The sequence below is a fragment of the Rhizophagus irregularis genome, chromosome 1 (genome assembly GCF_026210795.1).
Source record: "Rhizophagus irregularis chromosome 1, complete sequence".
Classification (NCBI taxonomy): Eukaryota; Fungi; Glomeromycota; class Glomeromycetes; order Glomerales; family Glomeraceae; genus Rhizophagus; species Rhizophagus irregularis.
This window is the reverse complement of record NC_089429.1, coordinates 2034212-2053463: the sequence shown is the minus strand read 5'-3', so window position 1 is coordinate 2053463 and position 19252 is coordinate 2034212. Positions and strand designations below refer to the sequence as shown.

Sequence of the window (19252 nt, the reverse complement as noted above, 5' to 3'; positions counted from 1 at the left end):
GAAGAAGAAAAGGACCAACAAGGAAGAGATTTAAATTTGTTAATAATTAAAGAAAGATCTTTCTTAACGAGATCACCAGCTTCTTGAAGTTTATTGATAAAGTGATGTTGGTAGGAGAGGAGAATCTGTTCCATAGCGATTCGTCTACATTTGCACATAAACAAGTGCATGAAATCTTCCTTGGAGTCGAGGCACGAACGACACAATAAGATGTCAATATACAAGTCCGGGCAAATTCTTTTAAGATGTTCCAAGGTAGGCAAATCTTCCAAAAAGAGTTTGAATTTGAAGGTGCGATGAAAGGAAGCATGAGCACGAGTAAATGAAGCATCATGCTGAGGTTCAGAATTTAGCGAGAACCAGGTAAGATCCCAATCAATCACGAAACCTGAGACAGAGGATAAAGCAATGGTAAAGTTAAAACGCGATAAACGCGTTAATCTATGCATCCACAGCATTTGCGAATATTGCTTAAATAGGCGTCGTGGGTTGGATTCGCATAAAATATCATCATATTTTAATAAGAAATCGTGAGGAGATACTTGATCCAGATCAGAAAGAAGAATTGCTAAAGAAGAAGTATGCGCAGAGTTGGCCAGAGAGTCCGCGTAATCATTATAAAAATTACCAGAGTGACTTTCACTTTAACAGCCATGACGGATAAAGATTTGGAGGAAATGAGACGTTCAATAATAGCCCAGAGTTCAAAATTGGTGGTCTTGTAATAAAGCCTACTATTGGAATAAGAAAAAGTAGCACATAGACGAAGACCATCTATGGCAGATTGAGAGTCAGTATGAATAGTGACCGTTGAAGAGAGAGGAGTGACAGTAAGAGCAGCATGTATAGCGGCGATTTCAGCTCTTGTAGAAGAAGGCCAATTGTGAATAATTCCATGAGCGTGAGCAGCGATAGATTGGAAAAAACCAGCGCCATCAAGAACTTGTACCCAAGACCAACCCATAGAAACATCAGGAGTGCCAAGGTTAATTAAAGAACCATCAGTGTAAAAACAATAATGGTTATCAGGAGGAGTCGCTAACGGTGAAGCAGCAAAAGCAAGAGAGGCAGTTGAGCCCAAGGAGGGAGAAGGAGAAGGAGAAGGGAGAATAACCACATTTTCTTGTGAAAAATTAGGTAGAATGTCCAAGCGACCATAATAGGATCTTACAACCTCGTCAAGGTCCGCCCAAGTAAAAGGAGAAGTAATAGTGGTGGTGTCATGTCTAATACGCTCCTGCGTAGTTGGGAGAAGTAAAGATCTAAGAGGAGAAAGTTTTGGGATGATACATAGAGGAGTAACATCTGTTGGGTTGCTTTTAGTATGGGTAACCGGTACATGTTTAGAACAACCGGGACAAGGAGTAAGCGTGATAACATCATTAGGTCGAGTCACACAATCAGAGGTCCAATGGACAATCTTGCAGGAATATTGTTGTTTGCTAAGTTGTTTTCCAAAAAGAGGAGAGCCATCTTCATTTAAAGTCACGATCCATTTCATGGATTTTCTAGAGGAACCAAAGGCTGGAGCCAAATCAATGTTTGAAGGGATAGCTTCAGAAGAAAATTGATCCAAGAGCAGAGAATTGGAATTTGGAACAGTGACGCATTGGTGGATGTCATTGAACCATTTATGCGGGAGAACTCGATGGCCTTTCCTACTTGATAGATTGGATAAATAAACATTCCAAGTGATCATATGGGTTCCTTGAGGCGTGATGAATTGAGATAGGTAATAAAGTTGCAAACTTCTTAGACGTCGGAAGTAAGATATAAAAATTTTTGGAGTCATCACTTCAAATAAAGGCGTGTGACCATCAGGTAAGGTGAGGTCAGATGAGGTTGAAAATCGAGAACGTGACAACGTGAAAGGAGTGGTGGTCAGGAGAGCAATAGTGCAAGCGATATAATCCTGTTCAAAAGCAAAAAGTTTAGACCATAAAGTCCAATCTTTAACTAACAATGGAGAAATGGGAATCAAAAAAGAAAATTGAATTAAATGTAATCTATATAAAAATAAATTTTTCATAAAAAAAGAAGAAGAATTAGCTAATAAAAACAAATTAGTTAAATGTGTTTGTGATTGGTGAAAAAATAAATTAATCAATCCCAAGCCTTGAGATAAAAACAAAATAGAATCTGGGAGTACACGTGAAAAATTGGCCTTATGTTTAACCAAGGAACGGATACTGCTGGTTGCCGAGGCACATTCAGATTCAGAGAGGTGTGTGACTTGCATGCGATATTCCAATTTCGGAATAAGGACAGTGTTGTGTAAATAAACTACTTGTTTAGCAGATAATTTGGCAGGACGAACGGTAGCAGCGAAAGAGTTACATTCTCGAGCGACTTGCTTTCTGACAAAATCACGAGATCCAGCGACATTGAACCAGACGCCCAGGAAGCGGAAAGAACTATTCATGGAAATAGGCACAATAGAAATGGAAGGAACTTTGTTCAGTCCAGATAATTGCAAGTCAAACACGACTGGAGAAGGCGAAGGAGCTGAAGTGGGAGGCAACAAATTAGTAATTAAAACATATTTGTTGTGATTAGCGGAAGTATTATTGATCTGATAAAATTCTTCCGTAATAGAAAGCATCGATTCCATTTCAGATTTGGATGACGAGATTAAAGTGGAATCGTCCATAAAGACCAAGTTGTTGATGCGTAATCCATCGGGACTTGTCTCAGCCAAGGGATTAGATAAAGAAGGAGCATGAAGTATATATGGATCCATCATTTCATTTTTAAGAACAGTCAATAAAGGGTCTATATATATAACCCAAAGTAAAGGAGAGATAACTTCGCCTTGATCTATACCAATGCGAACACGGTAAGAAGGAGTAGTTCCATGAGCAGTGAAAACGCGATTTGAGCGTTTTATGAAAAGGGATAAGATAAATTTGATAACAGAAGCAGAAAGTTTGATGCGTTCTAAGGCAAAATGCAACATCTTGAGATCAACCGAGTCGAAAGCCTTCGAAATATCTTGTGAAAGGATCCAAAGCGGCGATTTGTTGACATGAGCATCATGGATAATAGATTCCAGGACGACAATAGGGTCGCGACAAGAACCACCAGGAAGACCGGCGAAGTTTCCTCCTTTGAGAACTTCATTCGAAGCTAAAATGGAAGCTAGACGATTATAAAAAAGTTTGACCAAGGATTTCCTAATTACTTCAAGTAAAGTAATAGGTCTTGTATTCTTGAGTTGACATTTCCATTCGTGAGGTTTGGGGATAGGAAAGACCATAGCTTGACGCCATAAATCAGGAATATCTGCAGTATGGAAGCATGATTGGACCAGAATTAAGACCAAAGCCGAAGTGTTGGAACCCAGATGCTTAAGCATCTCATAAGTAATCATAGAAGGACCGGGGGCTTTGTCATTAGGCATAGAAGAGACCGTAGACAACCATTCTTCTAGAGTAGGAGGATCCAGTAAAGAATTATAAATAGAAGAATCCACATCGTCCATAGGGCGATAAACAGAGGACCATCTTTTAGGGAGAGCTGAAATGTTATCCGGGGGAGATGATTTTATAGGTACGGAATTCTGAAAGTGGTTGATAATAACATCGTCAATATCGTGTGGGTCCGTCAATAATTTTGGATGTGTAGGGTGGTCAATAAAGACACGATCCAAGGTAATACGACGTCGAGTTCTTGAGAGAGCGGAATCAATAAATGAAGAGATATCAGTTTCGAAATTGTTATCCCTATCATCCAATTTAGCACGAATGGAAGAATCTTGAAAATCTTTTTCTTTAAGAAGGAGGAGGCCATAAAGGGCACTAGAAATAATCTTTAATGATTCTAATAGAAATTTAAAATCGTCTTGCCTACAAATGGATAAAGAAACAGGCAAAATAGGGGGAGAAGGAATAACCTTCTTATAAAGATGAAGGATTTTTTGAAGTCTAATGAAATGAGTGGACCAAGTATGTTCATATCTATTATAATAAGTGGAAGGATATTTTCGCAATAAACGAATCGAATGCAAAAGACGGCTGAGGAAACGATAATGTTGAGTTAAGGCTTCCAAATCCTTGGGCATCGTGGGTGTATGCTGATTACTAACTGTGACAGATGGAAGCGAAGCATTAGCAGCTTTCACTATACGAGAATGTAAATATTCACATTGTTGATTAATATGCCATGTTGAAAAGGTTGACGGTGGTATGTCGCATAAAGAATCAGTATGAGTAGAGAAAGATTCCCATTGTTGATCAGTAACTGAATCAAATATGAATATGCGGCGAGTTCGACGTTGAAGTTGTTTAGCGCGAGCAACCTTGATCGATGCAAACAAGAGTGAATCATCAAAATAAGTGATGATGGGATTGTGATCAGAAGAGCAGGTGTCTTGAGCATCAAATATATAGGAGGTGAGAGTGAAACTTTTCAACATTGGACAAGACCAAACATAGTCTATACGAGTAACTTGATCGTCACGGTGAAAGGTGCCTAAGGAATCAGAAGCATTAACAGGAATAGTTTCTTCATATCCATGAGATAAAAGATGATGTAGCAAACAATAAGTTCGTCGGGAAGCAACAGAAGGGCGGTTAAAATAAATAGGATAGTAGGTGTCTAAATGCATATTGAAATCGCCACAAATGGCGTGATAAAAATTTTGTTGTTTAGTGTGCACTAATAATTGTAAAAGAAGGTCAATAGTTTCGGATCGTAATTTGGAATCAGAAACAGGGGGAATATAAATAACAAAAATGCGCGATTTAACGTTGCCTTTAAAGTAAAGATCAACAGATAAAATACGTGAGGAATGTGAAATAAAATCTTGTACATGGGAAGCAAGGGATTTTGCAACGAAAAGGGAAACGCCACCAGTAGATTTAACTTGTTTGGTTTTATCTATATCAGATGAAAAGACAGTATAATTAGGAAGGCGTTTGGATAAATAATGGATTTGTTTAGGGGATAAATGGGTATCTACGATACCTCCAAAAGAAATATTTTTAAGGTTGAAAAAATTTGAAATTTGTTCAATTTTAACTTGACTATTATGGCGAAGACCATTAACATTAAAAGATGAAATATTAAAAGAATTAGGGATAGGGGAAGAATTTGGAGTAGTAAATAGAGATTCATGTTCTGAAAAAATATAAGTATCTACGGGGTTGGGTGGGTTACGAACAAATGTATCATAATTAAAATTGTCTGACATTAGAACACAATGATAATAAAGTACGGGGAAAGGAGGTGAGAAGTCAGTTATTGCGAAGGAGCTGAAGCTCGATCGGAGGGAGAACCACCAAGAGAAGCAATAAAACCTTGGATGGAACCAGTGAGCGATTGTAAGGTGTCTTTAATCGCTTTTTGATCTTGAATAACTGAGTTCAATTCATCTTGCGGGGAAGGGTTAGCGGTGGAAGTGGGAGCAGAGTGTATAGTCTTGTCGGGTTGAGATTTAGGAGAAGAGGATTTCATTGGACCAGAAGATGAAGGAGCATCGGGATGTTGAATTAAGGTGCCCGTGTTTTCAGGAGGGTCTTCTTCCATTCGATCAGGTTCAGAATTAACGACAGGAGCGGAGGGAGGATTGATGCCTAAATGGGCTTCAATAGCAGATAGCCGTTGATTGTTAAGTTCAAGATTTGAAATGCGGGATTCCACACGAGCAACATCTTGTTGAAGATTCTTTAAAACATTAAGAATCTTAAGGGCAGCTTCAAGAGCATTAGGAGAATTCGGATCTGGGAGTGGAGCACGAGCATTGGACGAAAAGGAAACAGATCTATCTTTGCCTTTCCGATTATTGGAAGGCGAGCGTCCATGAGCAGTTGAGGAGGAGTTAACTGGACCAGAGGAAGAGGATTTAGTATTGTTAGGGCTATAATTATTATTATTAGAGCGGTTCGAGTTGGAATTAGAACGTTGAGCAGAGGCAGAATGATCCCGAGATTTAGAATGAGAACGAGAACGAGAATTGTTGCGCGGCGTTCTTTGTTGGGCGGGTCTTTGGCCGATGTTGAAACGTTCTTTAAGAGCAGCCACGGGGTCACGTGTACGTGAACGACCACGGCGTTGATTAAGCGGACAGGAGGTAGGAGCACAACCGAGTTTACCACATCGGTGGCAAAGAGCTTTCGAATCATTGGATGTTCCCCATCGAAGAGTGCGACCTTGGAAACCAATAGTTTGCTCTATAGCGGCATCCATTGTTTCTTGCGAGTTGAAGGTAACATAAGCCCAAGGTTTGGGTTTATAAGAATTTAGGGAAAGGGGAATGTTAATAGCTTTGGCTCCATGTTCTTTGACCAAAGGAGCGAAATGGATATCTTTAGTATTAGCGGGAAGTCCAGAAAGAACAGCCACAAATGCTCTTCGAGCAGCTTTTTGATCTAAAGAGTAATGGCAAGGGGTAACACGTAAGCAGGTAGAAAAGCAGTAAACTGCCCATTGATTTGTGAAACGGGAGATGGCATCGGCATGATCATAGACAATGCGAGCTTGTTGCATTTTAGCACCTTTCCTTGAGTAAAGATGGAGAGCGAGGAGATTGCCGAATTTCTTGAAGTAGGATTGGAGTTGCGGTTTAGTAATGAAGAACGGGATATCTGTTACTTGAATTGCACGGAGGTCTTCATCTGACCGGAGCTGTTTGGGATCGTACAGGTGGAATTGTAGGTCCGGAAATTCAGAGTGTGTACTACCAACACACATGTCACGAGCCTCCGCAGTATGGAAGTGAATGATAAGACGCTTAGCGTCCCCTGAACCAGTCATACGAGCCCGACCGGTATACGACTCGTATGTTTCTAAAAATAAGTTGTTAATGGCATCTATGATTGCCTTATTAGTTTTAAGTTTTTCAAGAGTTTGGGGAGCAGAGTTGGGCGCAGCCGCAGCCAGATAATCTTGACGATTAATGGTAATAGTTGGGGAGGGATCGACAGCCTGATCGGGCGATGAACCATCATTCACGTCCATATTAGGGGACGCGTTAGGGGATGAGTTATTTTCTTTGTTTCGAGGTGCATGAATAGACGCGTTAGCTCCAGAGGACGCGTCTTGGCCAGGCGCAGTAGGCGCAGCAGAATTATTCGGGGTAGAAGCTTGAGTATTTTCATGGGCGGTGCTGCGGGAATTATTTTGTTGAGGAATAGCGGTCGAAGTTGAACCAACTAAACCACCGTCAGCCGGCACGTCGGTAACGAAATCTTCATCCATGGTGTTATCAGTGATAATGCGGGAACGTTTTTGAGTAGTGCTATCACTATCAGAGCCAGAGTTGTCAGAGAGTTGTTTTTTGTTATTTTTCTTTTCCTGATGAGCAGCCTTATTACTATTAGGGTTATAGCTGCCGCCACCTCTTCTAGCAAGGTTTCTAGACATGTTAGAAGGTATGAGTTAGGTAAATTATAAGAGTTGTTAGTACGAAGATATAAAATTTTCTTTCTGAAAATTTTTGGTCAATAGATCGACAGGAAGCGATCTATCAGTCCTTATCAGTCCTTGTCAAAAAATGCGAGGATGCCTGATGACGAGGTTACATGGTCATCAGTCCTTGTCGCGAAACACGAGGATACCTGATGAATAAGTTATTGGATTATTGGCCTAAAAAGCATTCATGGAAAAACTATGGATTATATTACAGAAAATGTGAACGGAGTTCATGTCACGTGATACCCTGAACAAATGTGTAGAGTGTCACGTGATTTCATGCGGTACGTAGATCGTTTCCTTTTTGGGCGATACCCGTTCCACAAAAAATCGATTTTGGTAAAAATGCGTTTGGAATCTTGTGTAACATAAATTTCCTTTTTCGGTAATTCGGGATTACGCGGTAATGCCGGCCGGATCTAAAAAATATGACTCTGCAGGGTAATTCCTACGAAAGTCAAGTACAAAATGCTTACTCCTGTTGAGTCCATTCATACCACTCCCAGTCCCCAAGGATCGCCTCCCCATCTTTGTTCACTTAATGCATACTCTATGGTTTCCCTCTCTTGGGGGTCCATGACCATCCCATTCCTAAGCATTTTCTCCATAATATAAAGCTGATCCTCGGTAAGGCGGTTTATCCATCTTTTATAGAGGTCGTTTACATCTTCAAACGTTATCCAGTCAATTTCCCTCTTTATATAATGCTTTCCAAGAGCTCGGATTTCACAGTACACATCCCCGATCATAGTGGCATAATTTTTCCACCTCTTATATGCCTCTCGACGAACTTCCTGCCACCACACTCTATCTACCTTACTCACTGCAATAAGGTCAGTATCCGGGATCTTTGCGATAATGCGTTCGACTATTTCTACTGGTAATCGGTCCAACATGATGTTATGTTACTTATACTATAGTTATCTTCAATTACTGTATGCCTATTACACATGGATAAAAAATATAAACTAAATTCATACAGAAACCGCTTATATAAGAAGTTCTGCTAAGGTTTTCTCAGCCTCATTCATAGTGACAGCTCGCTTTGGGGGACCTGTTGATGAGTCCTTAGTCACATTATAATACAACTCGAAGAGGGCCTCAAGCTTATCTAGGAAAGCTTGTTTATTCTTGTATGATTCGCGGATTTTTGCTATCTTAGCAGTATATGCCGCATTATCTGGGAAGAGTTTTCTGGCCACGAACTTCACATATGATACAGGAGAATTTGCCGTCTGGATTCGCTTGATATACTTCACGTGGTCCTGGACGAGGTAACTGGTTTTGCTAAACCCAGATACTAATGCGACTACTATAGTATCTTTTAATGCGCGGATAATCTTGGGGACAGTTTCGTCAGAGACAACATTAGGCTGAATGCACGATGCCTCGTAAATAACCTCCTCACTAGTGCTGTCAGTGCTGTTAACAATGCTTGCGAATTCGGTATATGTTGACATGATTCTTTGTACTTTGTAAAAAATATAAATCTTCAGTTACCTGTTCATTCAAATAAGAAAAAATAAGTATGAACCTCGGGGTTTACACTTGGGATACTGCAAGGCAGTAGAAGTGTCGCTCGGCCTTTTGTATCAATGGAGAGCCTGGTCTATATAACCAGGGGATAGCGACTTTCTGGATAATCCTAGCCGCTTTATTGTTCCTTCTTTCTATATATCTCCTAAAGGCTTTCTGGATCATTTCAGCATGATGAGTATAATAGTCGAAATTAAAATGCTTTGAACAACTATATAAATGTAGTCGTACTGCTTGATCCATGGAAGTGTCGGCTCCCCATCCGCGATCAATAAAAGATTTACAGTAGGTACAGTACCACTTATTTGGTAGTCGTGATACTATTCTCCTAATGTGCACAATATAAGCATATACAGCTTGACGAGACCTTGGATAAGGTAGCCGCCTATGAAAACCTATTCTACTACAAGTCTCATAATATTGCACAGCATTCTGAATGCGCTTAGCCCACGTGTGGAAACTTTCGTCGTCTTGTCTACCTAATCCGTCGGTGTTTTGCATTTGGGTATCTCGTAAGATTACATATCCCATAGGTTTATTCAATTATGCCATCACGATATGTCAGTAAAAAATAAACCTACCAGTTCTTAGCAATCATGTCCAGATAACCTTGTTTGCATTTTTCACATGGCAGTATCCCGCGGTTTCAAACTTGAAAGTCTTTAGAGTCGTATCTGCATTCTCTGAACAAGTGAAAAGCGCGGGGCTATCTGGCTGCTCTTCTAAAATAAATCCGTCTGTATGGATACGTCGTACTTTATCCTTGTATGGTTGAATTGCCTCAGATGTGATTTTGCGACCACGTGCTAATAAGAATGGGGCGATCCTGGGATACTCACCTTTGAAGGGATTACCCGGGTTTGTAAACTGGAATTGCCACTGGTCAGATCCTACTGGTATGATAGAGTCGAGTATATGGCCCTCTGGAAATGTAAATGGGTCTGTTTGATCTGTGGTGAGTGTCTTGTAATTACGCTTCCTCTGGCATAATGCTCCCCATAATGTGTTGAGGACTCGCTTTGCCACGCGGCCAGCTATGCCACCCTGGTTTTTAATTTTGAAGAGGAAGTGTACATACTCACCGAATATTACAGTTCCAGGGATTCTCGCTTGTCTATCATATATCAATGCATTTGGCTTCCCATCCTGTATTAACTGTATATTGAGACCAAGTTTTTTTGCTCGTTGTAAGTCGATGAATGTATAGATTCCCCTTTTATTCTGTCGGAAGAGAATATTATTTCCACTTACCTTAGCACGAAATAATCCATACAAGGCATAACCCCTGTGGTCAACAAAGTCATTAAGTGTCTGGAATTTACCCCGTCTGATTGGAAAGTTCACATTCGATTGTTGGATACTCGGGTATAAACTTGTTGCGTCGTACTGTCTTCCATAGCCCTTCCACTCGTTATCTGCCCAGATTAATCCTCCCATCATTGCATCACTTATCCACTCTGCTTCTATCGGGTCAAGAGGATCATTAGCCGGAATCCCTACACTTAATCGTTCGAATAACCAGAGAGCCGTTCTTTTGTAAGACCAGTTATGGTATGATAAGTCGATTCCTAAACCGAACTTCTTTGTCTCCTGTAGAAAGGAATTCCGCTCCTCGTGGATTCTCTGATATGTTTCTTCGAGAGTTTCATATACCCCAGTCTTACAGTTTTTCTCGACGGGGATGAAAAAACTCTTGGAATTCTTAGTTTTTTGAAACTGCCCAATTGTGCAAGAATTAACCGTTTTGCCGTTGTATATTGTGACTACATTATTGGTCCCATCTTCATGGTATACAATGGGTAAATTACGCTTTCTATCTATTTTACTGGGGTGGAGTCTTTCAGGATTTAACGCGAGGGAGTAATGGCCTTCTGATAGGATGAGTGTTACACATCTATCGGACTTACTCTTAGAGATTCGGGTAATGTCAACCACAATATTAATTGCGAGACTTCCTGCGAGTTGTTCAACCTTGTCCATGCATGAAACTGGGATGGGAGCATCGCGATTGAGACCTAATGCCTTTTTGATATACTCGGGCTTTTCGATTGACTTTGGCATTTTAGAGAATGTGCCGTAGATATATTTTAGGCATTCATACAGGCAATCATTTAGCTGCCTGTTGCAACCCCCTGCAACTGGTGGGGCATCTCTCACATAAATTATGAATCGTTCAAAATAATCAGGGTCTGCGTCATCCGGTAGTTGTGCTTCGTCGTAGTGGTCCAAGAGTGAGAGGAGACTGGCTGGTTGATTTCCTGATGTCCATCCACCGGGTTTCCAGTTTTCATAGGGGAGCAGGATCTGGAATTTATGTGTCGGATACCGGAATTGGAGTCGCTGTCCAAGTTTTGCTATTGCTCCTCTGGAAAATCTTGCGCCTGAATACTGTAATTCTTTAATATCCGGTCTTGTAGGTAAAGCACGGACAATCTCTGAATAAACCATTTGATGTATTTATGAATTGTGTTCAGTTGTAATATAGGTTTTTTATACAAAAAATATAAGATAACTAAGAAGTGCTTATCTTATTAAAAGGAGTCAATCTTGCTGCATACACGATCAAGATCCTCTTCATCCCAGTCGTCGATGAGTCCATTGGCGGCTTCCCATTCACGTTCCATATCGGTTTTTGGACGTTCTTCGGGGATCTCTCGCGCTTTACCCTTATCTGCCCTCATAGTTTCATAACCAGAGGGGGTGGGGATAATTTCAGCATCACGATTATCCTTGTATACTCTTATTAAATCTGCGAGTTCTTTACGACTAGGTGTTTTAGGTAAGTATCCATTATATTCGATCCAGTCCTTGAAGCAGTCTACTACTTCCATAAGGTAATACTGGTACTCGTCCTCAATACGCGTTGTGGGACATTCCTCTACTTCAAATGCGAGTATTTCCCAGTCGTATTCATCTGACGCGTCTTGGTACTTGGCCCATAATTCCTTACCTGTATTGTAGAGATCATCGAAGGTTTGGTCCTTTGAATTTTTAACCCACGGTTTGCGATCCCATCGGTGTCTTTCATGCCAAGCCCAGTGCGCTCGAGTGCCTTCCTTTGGTTCAGGATCCCGGTCGACTTCTGGTTCTGTGTCGGGTTCTGGGATAAATTGCTCTTCAGGAGCCGGTTCTGGGTCAGGCTTAGTGACAGATGCAGAAGATTCTGCGGGAGACTCGAGTTGTTGTTCAGGAGTTGGGTCCACGGTTGTAAAATCTGAGTCAGATAGCAAGTCATCTAAAACGTCGTAGTCATCATCTGGTTCAGGGGTAAGTTCTTCTTGGTCAGGTTCTCGTCAGATAGATAACAATCTGAGAAGCTATCTATAGGTTTATCAGTGTCTGACTCATTAGTATCTTCATCGGGATCCGGTTGTTCTTCCCTTAACTTTTGTGGACGTTCTTTTAAGTGATCAGGCTTGGGTGGAAGCGGTGGAGGAGTCTTGCGAATTACAGGTGCGGGTTTTTCCTCAGCGGGTTTCTCTTGTACGTCTTGTGGATTGTTGGCTGGATTATATATATTTGCCAAGAACTTCTCTAAGGCTTTGGGATCTGATGCGGGTTTTTTAGAAGTCTCTATATCGATTCCTTCTATGTCTATCTCGTCTGTTTCGTGGATCCAGTTTTTGCTGAGGAATTTCTTGTAGAGGTCCTCCCTGGATATGCTGTAAACTCGAGTGCGCTTCTTATCAATATACATTCGATCACTATTTATATTTAACTCATTTGATAGGATTCTAGAAGCATTTATCTTTGATAGGGGTGAAATGCAATGAGTTTCGCAATATGAAGTATATACCCTATAAAATTCTTGAACAGGTAGGTCGGTCATATAATTTTTCATTACGAGATATGTGTCCTTTATAAATTGGAATAGCGGTGGAAGAGTCGAGATGATATGTTCCTGTTTGGATGTTGTCATAGGTGGCGGATTTCCATTGAAGTCCGGGTAAGCATTCGCGATGGCTCTCAAGTATGCATAGAATGCCTCACTGGCGCCTGGGTATTTCATAGCGTCACCGAGTTTTTTGAAGTAGTTGAGGTCTCCCTTGCGAGATGGTGACACGTCCAAGAACACTGTGCGCCTATCATCATTCTCCACTCTGAGAGCATTTTCGTTGGTTAGGATGATAGTGGACGTAAAGTTCTTGTAATGTGTTGGCGTCTTGTATTTTTCATGGATTTCCATTATGTCACTCGTTACCTTATCTTTTAAAGAGCGATATAGATTATTCCACTGGCTTTTTTCTGTGGGCATTTCCTCGAAGGAGGAAGAATCTTACCTTGTAATTGCCCATTGAAACTTCCAAGAATCGTCTGAGGATCGCTGGTCTTATAAACGAGTTGAGTGCCTAGGACGCTGCGCTGAATGAAATCTGTTATAATACCTTTGCCCCAACCCTGTCCAGATTTCAGGTAAAGGATCGAGTACATCTTCCTTCCAGCAGATACACCGGCCAACCACTTGATGATATACTCAGTGAGATTCCAATCACCCGAACACCAGATATCCCTGAATGTGAGAGAAGATAAATTTAACCGCGAGGTGAATTGTAGACTCAAAGGTAGATATCGGACGTAAGACGTGGAGGAATCCCGGGAAGATATTTAGATAGAGTTGGCCGGTTAAGGATCTGAAGATTCGCTGTTTATGGGGATCACAGGTTGCATTACATACATCGGTATTCTCGACCATAAACCATTTGTAGATGTTGAACTCGGTCTTTTGAGAGGGTCCTTGTTCAGATTGTGTGTAGAATGCCTTCGTGATTGGACGGATAAGTTTACCAATATTTTTGTCAATAACGTGTTTCAAACTTTTACTATCCGGGTCCCACCAGAAAACCCCATGAGGATCTGCACAGGGAATGAAATAACTGCAAAGATACCTCTTGGCTTGATCGAGGTCACTCATACTCTTTGCAGCGACAATAAGCCGTTTAAGCTCATCGATACTGAAGGCTTTCGTTTGTTCACCGAACTTAGGGATAACTTGAGCTTGAGCGGTCATTTTTTCGTTCTATCAAATCGAGTACTAATTTATAGTTACCTAATCTTCAATTGCCGAATGTATTTTTTCCAAAGATCCGCGCTCCTACCCGGTTATCCTCCTGCGGTTCTACAGACCTTCTAGGGATTATACTTGCATGTCAGAGTAATATGTTTACCTGAGTATGTTAGAAGTGCAGATTACCCGCTTACTTGCTCACTGCGTTCGCTTTACATAAAAGTAATCAACCCGCTAACCGAAGATATAAACCTACCCGCTGACCTACCTGTTATCAGTTCGAAAAGCCGATTGGAGGCTAAGAAATGTGGGACAGATTTTTTGGGACAGACGGGACCGATGGGACGCATTTTGGGGGTAAAAATAAAACTTTTTCTGGGGGGATGTCCTTTCCTATATTTCTGAAATATCTGTCCCATTTGTCCCATCTGTCCCCCCCCTCTTATTCTCTCTTCTTTTGCTTCCTTTTCTATTGTTTTCTGGTTTTTGGTTATATATTTATGGGACAGATATGGGGACAGATATGGACAGATATATGGGGAGTCATACCCCCACGGAGGGGGATGTAGGTACTGCGAGGCCGTGGCCGAGGTGGGGTGAGCGCTAGCGAGACACACTACCAGCCCGATGACTGTTCTTTCTGAATTAAATATCAGTTGTATACAGCACATAGTGGGTAAAGTCGAGTGATAATTATGCTGAACAATTTGGTTCTAATTAAGGGATATGCTTAACGTATCTAGTGTATTGCGAAATTCTTCTGGACTCCAGTGAAAGCTTTGCCCATACTATTATAATTATTGTCGATAACTGTGTATTACATTTATTGTGAAGACCATCTCGCAGCAAGTTGCCTGTAAAAAATCTATTGTTATGGTATTGTTATAGTATGAACACAATGATCATGAAAATGAAGTTAGATATTTTACCTATGCACAAGTGACGAGTAACGGGTTATTAGTTCTTATCGGTTAATAGAAAGATATTGTGTTATACAAAGATAGTCAACTATGAGACCGTGACCCTAGAATCCTTCTAGAACTTGAGAAACTATGAACTACGTTCCTAGAAAGATAGAGAGTAAAAAACTATAAAATGATAGTTGTCGATAACAACAATATGCAGAACATATGATACCACGCTTCATGTCTCCACGTATATATGTTAGCCATTGCCATAAGACCAAAGGTCTTATTAAACTAGAGGTTTTAGGAGATACTCTCACTTCTTTGAAGGTCCCACGGACTAATGGGTCACAGTTGCATTGTACCATTATCTCGTAGTAACTTCTTTATCGGTAGGAATGTAGACTGTCTTTCCGGAAAATCATGTGACTTCTGCGGATATCAACTGCGGATATCGATAACTATGAGACCGTGACCTAGAGGTCACAGTTGCATTGTATCATTAAATTGTTATACTTTGTGTAACTAGCCTGAAAAATAGAACTTAATAATAACTCTGACGCTCTGTCTCTGAATTTTACTAAGAGAACATGGCCCTACTATTTCTGGCCTTACAAGATATAGTTGCTTATACTATTTATCCAAAGGATTGAGCTTGCCAAGAAATATTATAAATTCAACTGGATATTATATTGCTTATCAGTACGGTAGCTTATTTAGATAACAATTAAGGCTCACTTTATATTTGTACAATTATTTCTGACATCTACTCCGTACCCTCTAGGTAGAGTACTATGATTACCTTCGAAACTATCTTGCCACAATGATGGGCATTTCAGGAAAGTCAAGAGAACTACCGCAGTGCCTATGATAATTTTTTATTAAACGAGAACTGAGTTCAGTTTCCATGATTCCATTAATCAAAATCAGAATCTTAACCAAAAAAGAAATCTTTAGTCATGAGGTCATAAAAAATTCTACTATGTAATAATAATTAGGGCAGATTTACATTCCAATGACGAAATAGAATCTTTGTAAACATCAACATTTTTTATTACGAATTTAATATATTCGTTGAATGAGTACGTACTATAATAAATAAAAAAGACGATACTTATTTACATTTTATAATCAAATTTATTAAAAAAATTCGTATAATAAGTTTTTTTTAGCGTTATTACAGTGTGAGCATATTTTTTTGGAAAAAGAAAAGGGTAAAATGCATTAGAAACAGTCTAAAAGAGTCATTTTCTACATTCACTATTCCAATTATTTTGATCACCAGCGTATATTCCCATCAAATGTCCCAAGAATAACATTATAACATTATCTTTGATCTCTCACAAAGTAAAATTTTTGTGCCGTTACTCCATCACATTAAAATTTTCATTTCTCTTACTCTCATATTTTAACGCTTAAATACCCTTGATGCATATCATTTCATCATTCGCTAATCTCCCCCTGGAACAAATTCGGTTACTCATTTATGTATTTCATGTGGTCAACATAATGAACTGATGAGACTTTGGCGTGAAAAACATTTAATGAATGATTAATTAATTTTTTGCAGAATATATTATGCAATTGCAAGATAACTGCTATAATAAATAAATAATAAAAAAGACGATACTTTATTTATAATCATAAAAAATTTTACTACAATAGTTGTAAATCTTCAAACATATCAAATGTGTAAGAATAAAATTATGACATTATACTTGATCTCTCACAAAGTTCAAAATAAAAATAAAAAATATAAAAAATCGAATATAAATTTTATATCCTAAATATTTCAATTTCAAATAACTACGTTTAATTACTTTCATCTACAATAAAATAATCATTTAGTTAAATTAATTTAATAGATCAAAAATATCATGTGCAAAAGTAATTACCTTTAGAATTAATATCAAGTTTAGTGAAATCTATTTTTAAAGTATCTATATTAAATATTAGTTGTTAGCATTATAAAATTAGAATATTAGATTATAATCATATATTAAATTATATGTTTACCTGAATATTCTATTTCATTATTGTCTGCATTTTTTGGTTCTGGAAGATTTTTAAAGTCTAAAAGTTTACTAATGTAAACTGCTTGAGGATGTGTTGTATATGAGAGTGTACCGGTGGACGATAATGTTGACTGAACTGTTAGTGATGACTTTTTGTTAATTTCATTAGCTTCTTCGCCTTGTTTGTAGATTACAGAATCTTTTTGTTTGCTAATGTTGCTAATCATCATTTTACGTATTGACTTACATAATTCATCTGCTTTAGGTCGTTTTAAAGGGTTCGCATCCCAACATTGAATAATTATGTCAAAAAGTAGTTGAGGAATTTTATAATTAGAAGTTGGTCTTAATCCTTGACAAATTTTCATTGCTAAGAAATCATCATGAGCTACATCATGATAAGGAGGCAATCCTGTACAAATTTCATATGCAATAATTCCAAATCCATAAATATCACTTGCTTGAGTATATTCTTTTCCTCTTAAAACTTCTGGAGCAACATAAGGACATACTCCATATATTTTTTTATTACCATCCTGTGAACTTTTTACATTTGCTGGTTGACATAATCCTAAATCGGTAATATAAGTATTACCATGACCACTTAATATATTTCCACAATGAAGATCATGATGAATCAATCCTCTTTTATAAATTGTTTTAAGACCCCTTGTAATACAATATAAAAAACCCAACTTTTTCTCCCAATCTAGTGAAATGAAATTGTTATTTAAATATTGTCTTAAACTACCTTCTTGTAATTGCATCACCATCACAAAATTATTCGTTTTTGGATCTTTAGTAATACCATAACAACGAACTATAAAAACATCACATGCTAAAATATTTGACTCAATCTTAAAAGAAAAATATAGTTAGTTAATTTATAAAGGTTAATAAAACTAAAATATATAAGAAAATGTCATACTTCTTTTAAAAAATCTGCTGTAATGTCTTGTGAGTTATGTAAACATTTTAAAGCGACTTCCGTTCTACCCCTTCTTTTCCCTTGACTATATTTCTTTATAGGTCCTTCTCTCCAAATTGCTTTAAAAGTAATTCCAAATCCTCCTTTTGCTAAATATTCAATGTCTTCAAATTCATCATATTCAATCCACTCTATAAGTTGGTATCCGTGTTTAGCTTTTAATTGTGTTTTTTGAATAAATTCATCAACGTCATGATTTCCACTTGTCCAATTTTTGAAATTTTGTTGAAAATATTTAAAATCACATGCTTGACAATTGAAACTAATATTAGGCTGTTTACATTCATAACATAAACCAAACAATTTATAACGATTTTTTAATTCTTCATTTAATATCAGTTTATCAATTAACGATTCTTGTTCTTCAGTCAAAGAACGACGATTAAAATCTTTTATTTGTTCAAATACATCATCACTTAGTTTAACTTCATCCATTTTAATAAATTATTTGTTGAATAAGGAATATGTTATTAATTCGTATGTAAAATACAAAAAATAATAAAGCAAAAAAATAATGAAACGTTATTTATGTTAGAAAATGTTGTATGGCAATGATTTCATGATCGGCAACGAAATTCTTAAAAAGAAGACTAGATAAAATACACAGGAAACACAACAATATTGATCGGCAATTAATATTATTCAATTTTTGGTAAATGCAGCTTTTATTTAAATTTTCCATAATAGGAAAGATTAACAATGAAATAGTAATGAGGTTCGTTCGATATATAAAATATAATAGTTACTCATACCTGTCTACCCACCCGTCTTCTTACATATATCTGTCTACATATTCCCATTTACTCTTACCTGTCTTCTCTTTTTAAGCATTTGAAATATGCTCTAGTACATATAAGCTAAGTATATATTATGCCGTGTCATTGGTTGATTAAGGGGACAAAAGATTTTTACACTCGTCCCACAAAAAATGAGTACTGTGGGATGCATGCTTTTGCCATTAAACGAAGAGGTACTACGCCCCCTTCTCCTTGTATTTCTTGTGGTTGTGGGACCAATTCAATTACATGGCTATGTGTTCATTGTGGTCAATATAAAGTTCATTCTAGACTACGCCGTGAAAGACAATTAATGGCTAATTAAATATTTTTTTGAAAGATTAATTTTGCAATTTTTGGCTTTTATTCAAGTCTCGTCACATGAATTAAACTATGTGCATGATACGATTGATACATGTTACTGTCATAAAAGGTTAAAAAAATACATTGAATTATTAGTTTCATCATATTTTCATTAAAAATAGTTAATAGTCACGTTACCCTCTGTTCATTGTGTAGAGTATCATGTGATAATAATAATAGCGGAGGACTAATAACTATAGATTTAGTAATCATTACGGCTTACTAAAAATGGAAAAGGGGTTGTGAGAAAGATC

The 19252-nt window shown here is 38.2% G+C and overlaps 6 protein-coding genes across 6 annotated transcripts; all 6 read right to left on the bottom strand.

Annotated features, from left to right (window-relative positions):
- Positions 1-7901: 7901 nt before the first annotated feature.
- Positions 7902-8306, bottom strand: OCT59_000386 (uncharacterized protein; the record flags this gene model as incomplete). Its single annotated transcript, XM_025328747.2, has 1 exon — positions 7902-8306. The coding sequence occupies one exon, from the start codon at positions 8304-8306 to the stop codon at positions 7902-7904; it is 405 nt and encodes a 134-aa protein (XP_025165288.2).
- Positions 8307-8399: 93 nt separating this feature from the next.
- OCT59_000385 (uncharacterized protein) lies at positions 8400-8870 on the bottom strand (the record flags this gene model as incomplete). The annotated part of the gene is made up of 1 exon (XM_025328748.2): positions 8400-8870. One exon carries the CDS (start codon positions 8868-8870, stop codon positions 8400-8402), a length of 471 nt encoding a protein of 156 aa, XP_025165289.2.
- An 82-nt stretch (positions 8871-8952) lies between these two features.
- On the bottom strand, positions 8953-9447 carry OCT59_000384 (uncharacterized protein; the record flags this gene model as incomplete). The annotated part of the gene is made up of 1 exon (XM_066138796.1): positions 8953-9447. One exon carries the CDS (start codon positions 9445-9447, stop codon positions 8953-8955), a length of 495 nt encoding a protein of 164 aa, XP_065988258.1.
- Positions 9448-9540: 93 nt separating this feature from the next.
- Positions 9541-11394, bottom strand: OCT59_000383 (uncharacterized protein; the record flags this gene model as incomplete). Its single annotated transcript, XM_066138795.1, has 1 exon — positions 9541-11394. The coding sequence occupies one exon, from the start codon at positions 11392-11394 to the stop codon at positions 9541-9543; it is 1854 nt and encodes a 617-aa protein (XP_065988257.1).
- An 83-nt stretch (positions 11395-11477) lies between these two features.
- OCT59_000382 (uncharacterized protein) lies at positions 11478-13954 on the bottom strand (the record flags this gene model as incomplete). Its single annotated transcript, XM_066138794.1, has 4 exons — positions 11478-12181; positions 12253-13152; positions 13227-13456; positions 13644-13954. 4 exons carry the CDS (start codon positions 13952-13954, stop codon positions 11478-11480), a joined length of 2145 nt encoding a protein of 714 aa, XP_065988256.1.
- A 2502-nt stretch (positions 13955-16456) lies between these two features.
- On the bottom strand, positions 16457-18426 carry OCT59_000381 (uncharacterized protein). The gene is made up of 4 exons (XM_025323679.2): positions 17800-18426; positions 16873-17728; positions 16752-16796; positions 16457-16682 (listed from the first exon to the last, which is right to left on the bottom strand). Exons 1-4 carry the CDS (start codon positions 18292-18294, stop codon positions 16669-16671), a joined length of 1410 nt encoding a protein of 469 aa, XP_025165290.1. The 5' UTR covers positions 18295-18426; the 3' UTR covers positions 16457-16668.
- Positions 18427-19252: the final 826 nt, after the last annotated feature.